Source organism: Plasmodium chabaudi, assembly GCF_900002335.3.
Source record: "Plasmodium chabaudi chabaudi strain AS genome assembly, chromosome: 12".
Taxonomy (NCBI): Eukaryota; Apicomplexa; class Aconoidasida; order Haemosporida; family Plasmodiidae; genus Plasmodium; species Plasmodium chabaudi.
In genome coordinates this window covers 94,002-109,004 of record NC_030112.2, presented here as the reverse complement: position 1 = coordinate 109,004, position 15,003 = coordinate 94,002, and the positions used below count along the sequence as shown (strand labels likewise).

Sequence of the window (15,003 nt, the reverse complement as noted above, 5' to 3'; positions counted from 1 at the left end):
ATATGTGTGAAGAATATAAAAAGCCTAGCAGTGCATTATAGTGTACTTTTAATTTTTATGACTAACACTTTCTATATGTACAAAATGAAGATACTCCATAGTACTTCTTCTTATTATGTTTAGCATAAGGAAAAGAAATATGGAATGAAAGAAAATCATAATTTTATTTGAGTGAACCCTATAATGTGCACAATTTGAAAAGCATATCATTAGTCCTAATCAGTTTTCTCCATCTCTTTTCCTTTCTCTATTCTATTAAATGCATATATTGTAATGGATTAGCTTTATAAAAGCTATTATTTTAAATATGCGTCTTACAATGATTTATATGTTAAATTAGCGAACAGTAAATAAGATGGGAAGTAGAAATGATAAGTTGGTCTTATATTAGTAGAATCGCATTTGGAAAGATGTAGAAAGGTTCATATTCCCAACTTCCAAAAAGGAAAAAAACATAAAAGAAGAAAAAGGGGGACGAAAAAAGGAGGAAAAATAAACCTGGATATTTTACTTAACCAACTGGGTATAATTGAACCATTTTGAGAACTTTTTCTCCATAAGATAAATTCAAAAATCGTAAAAAATAAGCCCCTGTTTTATAATAACTTTACAATATAATTCATATTTTCAGCTTTTTCAACTTTTTCAACTTTTTCAACTTTTTCAGCTTTTTCAAAAAAAAAAATAAAAGGTAATTGTTATGCTATAGCTTCTTTAAAATGTACTATGCATTATTTTGTAATGCCATAATTTTTATAGTATATTTTCTGAACATATAAATTATGATTATTCATTATGCAAAAATATATGCTTACCTATAATACCGTAAAAAAAATATATATAGCCAATCAACGATCTAAGCATGTTACTATAGCATGATGATATAAAATAAGATGAATAAAAAAAAAATTAATAAAATTAAAGGAATTATAAGGTGATAAAATAATAAATTTCTATTTGACTTATATTATTGCTAGGACGGTTTTAGCAAAAATAATTTATCAATAGAACGAAATTTTCATCACTTTTTATAAAAAAAATAAAAATATAAAATTTATTAAGAAAGATACAGAGAAGGAAAACACATCAATTAATAATGGAAAAGCATAAAAGGAGATTTACATATTAATATGAAATGAACATATATGTATAAGCACATGTAAGTATTTATATATGTTACGTATTGTATATTAAAAATAAAAACACAAATAGAGAAGAAACGAACGATATTATCAATTGGGAAATGATAAAATAAATACCAGGATATGCAAATGGTGTTAGTAATGTATTTGCATATCACATATTGATTAATTCGTTTTTTACTAAATATAAAAAATTTGGAAAATCGCCAAAATTATTATATAGTGATTTCCCAAAGCTTGTGCGTGGACATATAAAGATATAGCATTTTTGAAATGGAATCAAAAAATAATTTGTATGACGAATTTGGGAATTATATAGGAGAAGATATAGATAGTGATGAAGAGGAATACTCAGATGAAGCTGATGAATCCAAAGATGGAGATAGCGAAGATAGAAGTGATGAATCAAATAGTAATGTAGAAAGTAAAGATGAAGAAGAGGAAGATGAGGATGATTATGATTTAAGTGGTAATAAGGATAATAAAATGGATGAAAATGATATCGATGAATTGAAAAAAGTATATGATGGTGCTGAAGTTTTTATTGAAGAAGAAGATACACAAGATATTGAACAAGCAACTATAAATAAAATAAATGCAAATGTAGAAAGAATAAGTTTTATAAAAAAATTAGATGTAGAAGCAAATAGAAAAAATTTTGATTTAGTAGAAACATCATTACCAAATAATAATTTTAGTTTTAAATATCTTTCTGAATTAATGGCACATACAGATTATATTCGAAACATATGTATTGCAGGTCATTTTCATCATGGCAAAACTACATTAGTAGATAGGTTAATTGAATATACTCGAGAAAAAACAAAAGGGGATTCTTATTTTATAAATAAGAGTGCTGGAGGAAATAATAATAATGGAAGTAGTACTGTTAGCTTCTTCAAACTAAGTGACGAATTTGATGAGGTTATAAAAAAAAATATAAATAAAAATGAAAAAAATACAATAACTCCATATAATAGTAAAAAAATGAATTGTTTAACTAGTTACACAGATACAAGACTAGATGAACAAGCTAGAGGGTTATCAATAAAATCTATACCCATATCATTAATTTTTCAAAATAAAGTTTATGAAAATATTCCTAATAATATATTGTTAGATAAAAAACCTCAAAATCTTAAATATAAATCTTATTTATTTAATATAATAGATACACCTGGACATGTAAATTTTTTTGATGAATTTTTATGTTCCCTTAATATATGTGAATGTTGTTGTTTGGTTGTTGATGTAGTAGATGGGTGTATGTATGTAACTGAAAATGTGATAAAAGCATGTATATATGAAAATGTAAAAATAATATTAGTATTAAATTGTATTGACAAATTAATAATGGATTTAAGATTACCCCCAAATGATGCATATCATAAAATAAGTTATTCAATTGAAGAAATAAATATGAAAATAGAAACTATATGTAATTTATTAAATAAAACAGAGGAAGAAAAAAATAGTTGGCTATTATCACCACTAAAGAATAATGTATTGTTTAGTTCAAGCTTATATGGCATATTTTTTAGTTTAAAATCATTTAGTAAAATTTATTGTGATTTACATAATTCATATAGTATAAATATTGATGAGTTTTCTAAATATTTATGGGGTGATATATATTATGATGAAGAAAAATTTAAATTTGTACAATCTCCTGTTTATTCAAATCAGAAAAGAAGTTTTGTTGAATTTATTCTTTTCCCTATATACAAAATATTTGGTTATGTAACATCAGAAGAAAAAGATTTCCTAATACCTTTTTTAAAAAAATTAAATGTAACTTTAAAAAAAACAGATTATTTATTTAATAATAAATATTTATTAAAAAAAATATGTACAATGATTTTTGAAGATACTACAGCATTTGTAGATGTAGTAATAGATAATTGTCCATCCCCTTTAGAAAATGCAAAAAATAAAACTATAAGTATATATTCTGGGTCCCTAAAAACGAAAGTATGTTATGATATGATGAGATGTTTAAAGGGGGATCAAACAGATAACTTGATGGTCTATATAATAAAAAATTATCATAGGCCAGAATGTTTAGTGTTAGATTTATTTGGTAGGGTTATGTGTGGTACTTTAAAAAAAGGACAAACAGTTCGAATATTAGGGGAAGGATATACTTTAGAAGATGATGAAGATATGATATCTCGAGTGATTACTCATTTATGGATATACGAAGGAAGATATAGAGTAGAAGTAGATGAAGTTCCTGCTGGAAATTTTGTCTTAATAGGTGGTATTGATATATGTGTAAATAAAACATGTACAATAACAAATATGAAGAGAAAAGGAAATAAGAAAAAAGGGGTATTTGAAAAAAAAAATAATAATACTGATTTGGGGATCATGAGAGGTGGTTTAAATGATGAAAAATTATTTTTTAACGATGATGAGGATGCAGAAATATTTTATCCATTTAATAAAAAGTTTAGATATATAATTTGTGCAAATTCAGTTTTTAAAGTTGCATGTGAACCTATAAATCCATCAGAGTTACCAAAAATGTTAGATGGGTTAAGAAAAATTGATAAAACATATCCATTGGCATCGACAAAAGTGGAAGAGTCGGGAGAGCATATAGTCCTAGGAACAGGAGAATTATATCTTGATTGTGTTTTACATGATTTAAGAAAATTATATGGTGATTTAGAAATAAAGGTTTCAGATCCAGTTGTTCAATTTAACGAAACAATTACTGAAGCATCAGCTTTAAATTGTTTTGCTGAAACCCCAAATAAAAAAAATAAAATATATATGATTTCTGAACCAATACAAAAAGAATTAATGGATGACATAGTTCAAGGACTTGTGCATTTAAAGAAAAATGATAATAGCAACGTAGATGAATATTTACATACTATGGATAAATTATTAATGAAGAGGGGAGATAAAAGAGCAGACCTATTGGAAAATGATGAGGATTCGAAAAACTCTGATGAAGACAATAATGAGAATAGTGAGGATGGTAGTAGTAAAGAAACGGATGTAAAACTAGATGATGATGCAGAAAAAAGGAAAAGCACATTAAATTATAATATAGATCAAGATGTTATATCCTTATTAACAAATAAACATAACTGGGATATATTATCTATAAGATCTATTTGGGAATTTGGTCCTGAAAATAATAGTCCAAATATTTTAATGGATGAATCATTATATAATGAAACAAATAAAGATAATTTATATTCAATAAAAAATAATATAATACAAGGATTTTGTTGGGCTACTAAAGAAGGACCATTAATAGAAGAAAATATGAAAAATGTTAAGGTAAAGATATTAAGAGCAGATATTGATGATGATCCAATTAATAGAGGAGCTGGTCAAATTATTCCAACAACAAGAAGAGCAATATATTCTTCATTTTTATTAGCTACACCTAGATTATTAGAACCCATTTTATTTACAGAAATAATATGTTCAGGTGATTCTGTTTCTTCAGTATATAATGTTTTATCAAGAAGAAGAGGTCATGTATTAAAAGATTTTCCAAAAGTAGGAACACCATTATATATGGTGCATGCATATATACCTGCTATAGAATCATTTGGTTTTGAAACAGATTTAAGAACCCATACCAGTGGACAAGCATTTTGTTTAAGTATGTTTGATCATTGGCATATTGTACCTGGAGACCCATTAGATAAGTCGGTTATCTTAAGGCCCTTAGAACCATCACCTATTCAACATTTAGCCAGAGAGTTTTTGTTAAAAACTAGACGAAGAAAAGGTCTTACTGAGGATGTAACAATTAATAGGTTTTTTGATGATCCGATGTTATTAAATATAAAGGGAGAATTTTCCGAATACTTTTAATAAAAAATGACATGCATTTTTTTTGAGATTGTTATCTTATACTAAAAGCAATGGAACTTAATATATTTTCAAACAATTTGTGGCACCGATATATATTACATACAAGAAAACCTTTCTCATTTATATACTTCACAATATGGTTTTACATTTATCAAAAAAATGAAACATGAAAATGGTACAATCTTTTACAAGCAAATTATGTCATAGCGATGATAAATCATCATTTATTTTTTATTTTATTTTTTTTTTGCAAATTCAAGTAACAATGCTTTGTGGGCAAAGTATTGCTATTATATTTCTTAGTAGCGGAAATGTGCTCTTTACACACAAATGGGCACCAAGTTTTATCTCACAATGGTGACTCCATTGTTTTCAACATGCATATATATATTTACGTATTTAGTTATATTTTTCTTGCACAACTCTTTATTATTGTTTATATATGCGGTTTTATAAATATAAAAACTTTTATAGAATTTTATACATTTTAAAGTCTTTTTTACATACTTAGTTAATGCAGAAAAAGGGATATGTATGTATAAGGTTTATATTTTACTAATTGGAAAAGACCTGTTTGATATGCAATAGGTTTTGAAACAAGTACGAAACTGCTTGTATTATTGAATAAGAAAATAGATATAAGTGGATGTGAATATATTGGCACCATTTATATAATATCTGTATACTGTATTGAGACAACTGAGCTTTGTACAGGCACATATAACATACTTAAATTTATAGTCTTATCTAGCCATTTCTTATAGTTTAAAATATACTATTTTTAGAGGAGAAAATGAGAGTTTTCTAGCCATAATTTTACTAAAATTAATAGTATATTTATAAATTAAAGATTATAATTTTTTTATAAAAAAAAAAAATAAATATATACTAATTTGAAGTTAAAAGATATATAGTTTTTTATGTAGTAATAGAAATATGTTGGGAATATTCAATATGACAATTTTTTTTATAATATATGTACACCTTTTATAGATATAAAAATTTTATTGGAAAATAAATAAAACAAAAATATATTTTAAGTATTGTAGTTAAGCGTACTATTTTGCAGAGAGATGGCTGTAATTCGATTATATACCAGGATAATTTTTAATATTAATATTTTTTATAGGCATGTTATATATGTATATAATTAAATGTATAGTATTTTTTGTTTGGACGGATAATTAAAGGCGTATGAAATATGAGAGGGGATAAAACATAGAAGAGTTATTACCCTATTGGCATATATACAATGCATTGTATTTATTATAAAGTATTATTTTTTTTGCTAAAACACGGGTATTAAATTAGATAAAAATTGTACGTAATATTATATATACTTTAAAACGGTAAGAAATAAATGAAATATCAATTAAATAGTAATTAAAAAATATATCCATAGTGTTTATGTTGATTTTAAATGTAATTCTATATATACATGTGTACATATATTTATTAAAAAGCAAACAAATTAATATTCTACAAACGAATATGAGACCAAGAATTAAATTAATATAAGTTTGATATAGTTTTATGTATGTATATACAATAACTATCTTATGTTTAGCGTAGTTATGTAGCTACTTTTTTTAAAATTTATGTGTCAGATTTTTTAATTAACACTTAATTTTTTTTTTTCACAATATTTAAATCCTTATTAAGGTAATTTATATACCTTGGGATAATCAAGTTTTAAAGCCCGTTCTATATGTTAAAATTAATCACATAAATTATGCATTTATATGTATATATTTGCATAGAATGTTTCATTCTACTCTTAAATTTTTCTTAACTGTGTTTTTTTTTTATGCCGTGAGTTAAACATTTTATATAGAAACATATTAATAGTATAGTATAATGAGAAAATAAATATTATGTGTGCAAAATATATTGAAAGAAATGTGTATATGCTGAATGGTTATTTTTATGTATAATTATATATTATGTGTGTGTGCATAGATTGGTAATATATATAAACAGTTTTAGTAAGAGATATATGAATTTCATCAGTTTGAATGTTTTTAAAAAAATATAGATTATATAAGATTCGTGTTTAAGTTTTATGGTGGTAGTTGATTGAACAAGTTTAAGTAAGTTGGCTACTGCTATGAATGAAGCCATATTCATATATATGCATTAATTTTTATATTTATTATGTATTTGGTTATCTATGTATATAATTGTATATAAATATGTTCGTACCCGATGAAGTGAACTCATATATATTTATACATGTATATATTTTTAAACACTTCCATGTATAAATAAAAGCAAAATGTGTTCATAGTATTCTTCAATTTTTTTCATGCCTTATGTGTATATATGAACTTTTCGTCAAAGATTGGTTTCTTTAAATTGTATGCATATCTACATAATTCAATATTCATATTTCTATCCATGTTTTCATATATTTTCATACTTTCATTCATATTCTCATTCCTATTTTTATTTCCATTTTTCTTTACATTTCTTATTCTTTATCAGCATCATACGTATGTGCGTGTTTATTTCGAAACTTATATAATTTCAGTATTATTGTTATTTTTTTAATTTATTATATTTTTTTTCGTGTATATATGCATTTATTTATATGTGTGTGTGTGCATAATCATTTAAGGGTTGATTCTATAACAAGAGGAAATTAGCATGTTGTAGAAAGAGTACGTATTGAGGAAATAAAAAAAAATGAGGGTTCGACATTTGCAAAGTTATTTAACAGAACATGGGTTATTAAAAAGGAGCAGTATAGAAGATATAAAGAATTTAAGACTAGGAATAGATGCATTATATTTTTTAAGAGCATCCGATAATTTAAAAGACATTTTAAGTGATGTGTCAGGGTGTATATCTCCATGTATATTTCATTTAGTAGATAAACAATGTGAATATTTTCGAAAATATAATATAGATATAATATTTGTATTTGATGGTATAACACCAAAATCCCACAAATTATTTTCTGCACAATATCAACAAAATATAGAACAAGGCTGGGTATATTATGTTAATAATGAATTAAAATTATCTTATGAAAAGTTTTCACAAGTATCTAATATATGTAATTCATATTTGGCATTTTTATTATTTCATTATTTAAAAAGTAAAGGATATAAATGTATATATGCACCATATTTAGCTATTTCTCAATTATCATATTTTTTAGCTAATAATATAATTGACACAATATTAGGTCCTCCTACATTAATTTTATATAATCCTCAAAATGCCATATTAAATATTATATGGGAAGAAAATTATTTTGAATGGATAGATTTAAATAGTTTATTAAAAATATGGAATATAAATAAGGAGCAATTTATAGATGCCTGTTTATTAGCTGGTACAGAATATTGTTTAACATTTCCTTATCTTAATTTATCTCATTTTAATAGTGGAAATTCAGAATTTAATTTTGGTAATTCAATAGAATTTATTAAACAGTCACCTCTAATTAGTTATTTACAACATTTTCCAAATGATCAATTAAAAAAAAGTTATATTGAAGGGTATCGTGTATGTAAGTCTATTTTGAAATTCCCTATAGTTTTATTATTATCGGGGGAAGTTGGTTTTTTTTCATACAAAGATAAAAATTTTTATAACACTGATAATGCTTATGATAATAATTTATTAAATAAAATTGATCAGGCTGAAAAAATTAAAGATGAAAATTATGAAGAAAGTGAATATAATAAAAGTTTTAATATGAATGGTAATTTATATAATTTATGTAATGAAAACATAAAAGACCTTACCACAATAGATACCCTTGTTGATAGTTATGATTCTGGTAAGATGAATTCAGGCGATAGAAGTACTGAACCCGGTAAAATAAGTGAAGATGCATATACAGATAATTTATCTTATACGAAAAATAATGTGCATATAGAGAATGGTAAAGAAATTCAGGAAGACAATTCGAAAAAACATGAGTTGGACTGTAAAGATGGTTCGATAGATAAAGAGAATAATTCTGAGAATGGATTTGAAACTACTGAAAATATTAATATGAAAGAAAAAGATGAACATACAAAAAATAAAGATATAGAAAATAAGGATAAAGAGGGCGTAAAAATTGATGATGGTAAAAATGAGGATATGAATTATGAAGGAGTTCCACATGATTACATAAAAGTAATTGGGTCTCGATTTCCAGCATGTGTATATTATTTAATGTCCATTGGACTTTTAAGTAAAAAAATATTATGTGTGTTAGCTCAAGGAGAATGGATTGATTATTCACATCCAATTTTAGATTCCTTTGAATATAGAGATTCATTGATTGATTTAAGAGAATATAGATGCAGAATATTGGGATTAATATCTGTTAAATTAAATCCTTATTTTTATAAAAGGAAAATAAAATTTTTTGATTATGGTTATTATATAAATAATGTATTAGAAAAAAACAACAAATTTACATATTTAGACATTAGTTTGATTGATGGATTTTTATGGAATATAAATAAAAATAATATTATTGAAGAAGAAAAACGGCAAAATAATAAGCAAGTTGATTTACAATTTATTTTAAAATGGCATTTATATTGTGAAAGTATGAATATGTCACTTGTTTGTAAAAATGAAGCAATACAAGAAGAGGGATCGAATTCTGAGGGTGATGATAATTCAGATAAGAATTCGAATGTTGGTAGTGAGGATAGCAGAAAAGTAAGGGATAGTTCTGAAGGGAATAATAATGAAAGCGAAGAGGGAAAAGAAGATCATAAAATTAGAAAAAAAAATAAAGAAAAATATAATGATAAAATAATAAAAAATTATAATAATTATTATAAAAATATACTTAATACAGATAATCAAAATTTTAATAGCATATTATGTATAGTATATTATATGTTTCTTGAAAATTTAGGTATATTTACAAAAAGGTGTGGAGTTACTTTATTTGGTCTATTATTATCTGAAAGTAAAAATAAAAGTATTGATAATAATATTTTAATAATATTTGAATTATTAAAATTCGGATTTTTAACTACACATCCGTTATTGCCTCCAAATGGAAAAAAATATCCAGAAAATGCATATTCAGCAATTAATAATTCAAAGAATTTAAAAGATCAAGATAAAAAAAGTGTCCTTTTATTATCTAGAATATATTCTTTATATAGTTCTAATACAAATAAAGAAATTAGATATGATGGATTAATTGATTTTGATTTATGTGCATTTTTTTCTGTTGTAAAAATAATTATAAAAACATTAAGGCAATTAATGCAAGCATGTATTGCGAATGTGCTTATAACGAATATGGAATTAATACATTTATTACCTGATAATTTATACAGCCAATTAGATTCTTCCATCTCTTATTTTTTCGTAACAGATCATCTTATGGGAGTTTTAACAAAATATTTCTTGTTATTCGATTTTGATGATTTGAAAAAGGAAATATATAAGCATGATATTTCACTCGAAAATTGTAACCAAACGCCAGTAGATGAAAAGGGAGAAGGTTTATGTGCAACTAGTAATTGTAGTGGAAATAGTGATATAATAATAGAAAATAATGACGAGCATTATGACCATATTAATAAAGATAAAAACACTAAAGATGAAAAGGAACGTAGTAACTCTACTGCTGATGGAATGAATACTAATAAGAATGCCGAAGAAATGCATAATATTAAAAATTGTAATGCTCAAAATAATCAAGAGTTATCGAATGAATCAGGAAAAAATAACATAAGTGAAAAATCAGGTATATACAACAATACTGAAGAGGGTAAAGATAATACAAATTCTGAAGATATAAACGAAAAACATGATAATAAATGTAACAATGATAACAATAAAATGGGGATAGGTGGTGGAAATGTTAATTCTGGTGCTGAGGAAGATAAATTAATAAATAAATTTAATTTATTTGAAAAGGAAGTAAGGAAAAACTTTCCAAGTTTTTTAAACCCGATAATTGACTTATGCAATGCAATTAATACATGGAGAGACCACCTAAATTTAATTATAAAATTAGAACAGCATACAAATGTATATGATTTGGTTTCAGATCTGAAAGCAGCTAATACTTTTTTAGAAAAAAAAATACAATATATAGGTCTCGATAAATGTGCAACTTACATTGATATTTGTTCAAATCACAATGCATAAATTGTGTATCCTTTATATGCATGTATATGTGATATTGTTATTTTATTTTAATTAAAAATGTGTATTTTTTTCATTAATAGTGATTTTATTGTATATTATTCACTAATTCGATTAAGCTTTGAATTCAAAAATTAAAAAACAGTTAAATAAAACAACCGGTGTAAACTGAATTAAGAGCACATACATGTATGTGTGTGCATATATATATTAATGGACCATGAGCATCGAACACTGTTTAGATAACTCATTATTATTATCATTTATACTACCTCGGTTATGTTTTGTTTGCTCCACATTGTGGAATATAGATTATATATTCATATGATAAAGATAAATAGGATGGGAACAATCGCATTATCCCAATTTTTATATGTATATACATATGCTACTATGTAAACAGATCTAAAACTGTATATTTTTTAAAGCCGGTTTTATCGTGTTACACATAACATTTTTAAATACACAAAATAAGTATAGTACACTAATGATGCTATATAATTAAAATAAAGTTTATAGTTAGAATGAATTATAAATGTTACAAAAAAAGAAACAAAAAGAGAGAAGGCAATAAATAAAATAGAAAGTATGGATGAAAAAATATAATAATTATATACCATTTAGTCGACATATATAAACAATTCTATATTGCAGTTACAATACTGTCAATTTTGCCTTTCATTCTCTCATTATAGTACTTAAACAGATATGCACATAATTATATCCATTTTTTATAATAAATTAAACTGAAAAATGAGGTGAAAACTATATTAAATGTGTTGCATAACAATTTTAACCAAAACAAGGATTATGTTTTTCTGTATACATTATTATAGTTGTAGCGGAATTAACAAAATTTTGTATTTCACCTCCAACCAAACAAATATAAAACAAATATAAAACAAACAGAAAACAAATATATGCACATATATATATGTACATAATATTGTTTATTCGTAGTGTTCATCTGTGTAAAAATGTTGGATACATTTTGTTATACAAAAAAAAACAAAAAAATAAAGTTAAAAATATCTTACTTGTGTATTCATTTTACTATGATGTATTAAATTAAAATCGGAACAAAAATTGATATATGTAAAAGCAGATCCATATATGCATAAGAAATGTTAATTATTTAGTTTTAAAGTGTGTTTGTTAACTGTATTGTTCACAAAACTCACAGATTCCTAAAATGGATAATTTATCTGCATGCACCAGTACAGCATCCAACAGGTTTAGCTTCTTCAGATGGTAATCTTTTAAATTGGAAGCTTCCATTCATATTAAAGCTTGATGATGGCATCATAATGTGTTGATCCATGCTTTCTCCATTATATTGATTAAAGAAATTTACTTGAGAAAAATCTTCACTTCTCATATTAGTTTGATCGTTTGCACTTTTGCTGTTCATAATATTAAGACTTCTGCTATATGAATTTCTAGCATATGCATTTTCATTTAATTGGTTATACGAATTCATTTTTTGTTGGCATGTATTATTTAAACTAAATCTTCCTGGTTTTCCTTCTGTATATTTTTTGTACTCTTCTTCCCAATTTATGTTTTTGGAGTCTTTTGGAACATATTTGATTACTTCTTCAGTATCTTCAATTTCTTTATATCTAACAACTTCTTTGATTTGAGGAACTTCAACAATTTTATCATGCCATTTTTCAATAATTTTTTGGCGTTCAACAATTTTTTCTACAACTTCGATTTTTGGAACATATTTGTTTTTATAATGAATATGAGGAACTTCAACGATTTTTTCAATATATTTAACTTCTGGGACTTCTACAATTTTTTCAACTATATGTGTAACATTTTTTGGGACATGGATAATTTTTTCTTGAATAATAGTTTTTGGAACGAATTTTTCTACAGTCTTAATAACTGGAACTTCAACAGTCTTTGTAACAACATCAACTGGTTGGTAAGCTGTAAGAGCAACCCATTTTCTATCGACAGTTGATGTTTCTTTAGTGTCTATGTTATCTATTTTTTGATAACTGTTTCTGGTTAAATGTGAATTGTCCATTTTATTTTATTTTATTTTAAAAGAAATTTGAATTTTTGGTATATATATAAAAATAAATCGAAAATGATTAAAAATTAATATTATTAAAAAATAAATTAAAAGTTAACTTATTACTTAAATTCATATATATGGTGGCGAGACGAAACATGTGTGATTTTATGATTAAATATAAAAATAGCTATACCCAACAAAAAACAAGTAAGAAATTAAACTAAAAAATATATACAAACAAATGAAGACAATACACTATTATTTTGCAAAAATAAAAATCAAAATAGAACTAATAAGTACTTTCTATTAATTTTTAAGAGGAAATAAATTTGTGAAAAACATAAAAAAAAAAATGTATATTATATAAAAGAAAAAGAAAAATTAATATTATAATTTATTAAAATTGTGCATTTATATTTATTTTATTGTACACTATATTTTATTTATTTTAAATTTACAATTATATTTACATAGTTATTACTTAAATTACCAAAAAAAAATAGCTTGATACTATATATTGTCATGAACAGTTCAGGTAAATAATTGCCACAACATACTAAATGCACTTTTGTATTTTAAATATAGTAATAAAACATAAATTATGGATAATATAATTAGATATTAAATGATTTATAATTAAAGACCAATAATGTAATTTCTTTTATATTATATAGATTTCTCTCTTTATTTAAAATATGCACACAAAAACAACATTGTTGTTGTGTAGTATAGTATAATATGTACAGCTGTAAACTAAAAAAAAATAAAAAAAAAAATTGCACACAAAATGGTTATACATAAAAAAAAAGAAAAAAAAATTAGGTGAAAATTTGTAACCTATATAAAACAAGTTAATTTTATTATATACATAATTATATTATACCCCTGTATATACAGAACAATATACATAAATAATGTTTGAAAAAATGGGAATTATCTTAATTGCAAATATGAATTAAAAATATATTAAAAAAATATTATGTATATTATATTTTCACATTTTTTTAATGCCTGCACAAGCAATAAAAAAAAAAATAATTTTTTTCCTACTATTACTAATATTGCTACATATTTTGTAGCTATACACACATAATAGTAACAACCAATAATTCCTTCGCTTTTTATCGCAGTCTTTATATTTAAGTTATCGGTGTAAACTCATATTTTTGTATAATATCATTATTTTTTAATTGTAGAAGGTCAAAATGGGATTTTATTAAATATGGATTTTTTATCATTTTCATGTATATCTTATGGAAAAGAGTATATATATTTAAGAGTGTTTATTTGAACTTAAGCATGTACATATATCAGTATGTATTACAATGGGGTGTATGTAAATCATGATACTTATATAAAATTATAGCATATATACTTTTTGAGAATAAATAATATTGTTTTTCGGTGAATGGCAACTAATGAAATACATATGTTAAAAAAAAATAAGTTTCGAATTTTTGGAAATTTATAAATTTTATAAGCAAATGAATGGGTACAAAAAGAGAGCGGTAAAAAACGAAAAGACTCATACTTTGTTATATTATAATATCAATATTTATATTCTATTATAATTATTTACTTAAAAAAATTAAATACGTTTTATTTAATTTTCCGTCTTTAACTTGTATATCGATAAAGGTTTAAGAATAACGTTATTATATATAAATAAAATAAAGTGAGTTTAAATATTCATGAGAAATTGAAAGGTTCTATATTTTATTTCCCATTCACACTCTATTACTTATGTTAGTTATCTAATAATAAATAAATTTCCCCTTAATAGAGTTGTAAACAAATTATAAGTAACATTTTGAAATGCATCATGAATTAAGGCTATTTTGAAGTTCTACGAGTATAAATTAATTA

The 15,003-nt window shown here is 24.1% G+C and overlaps 3 protein-coding genes across 3 annotated transcripts; 2 read left to right on the top strand and 1 right to left on the bottom strand.

The window, feature by feature from the left end:
• Positions 1 to 1,415: 1,415 nt before the first annotated feature.
• Positions 1,416 to 4,985, top strand: PCHAS_1202900 (U5 small nuclear ribonucleoprotein component, putative; the record flags this gene model as incomplete). The annotated part of the gene is made up of 1 exon (XM_737565.2): positions 1,416 to 4,985. The coding sequence occupies one exon, from the start codon at positions 1,416 to 1,418 to the stop codon at positions 4,983 to 4,985; it is 3,570 nt and encodes a 1,189-aa protein (XP_742658.2).
• A 2,685-nt stretch (positions 4,986 to 7,670) lies between these two features.
• PCHAS_1202800 (MKT1 domain-containing protein, putative) lies at positions 7,671 to 11,111 on the top strand (the record flags this gene model as incomplete). Its single annotated transcript, XM_732327.2, has 1 exon — positions 7,671 to 11,111. One exon carries the CDS (start codon positions 7,671 to 7,673, stop codon positions 11,109 to 11,111), a length of 3,441 nt encoding a protein of 1,146 aa, XP_737420.2.
• A 1,198-nt stretch (positions 11,112 to 12,309) lies between these two features.
• On the bottom strand, positions 12,310 to 13,146 carry PCHAS_1202700 (inner membrane complex protein 1c, putative; the record flags this gene model as incomplete). The annotated part of the gene is made up of 1 exon (XM_736187.1): positions 12,310 to 13,146. The coding sequence occupies one exon, from the start codon at positions 13,144 to 13,146 to the stop codon at positions 12,310 to 12,312; it is 837 nt and encodes a 278-aa protein (XP_741280.1).
• Positions 13,147 to 15,003: the final 1,857 nt, after the last annotated feature.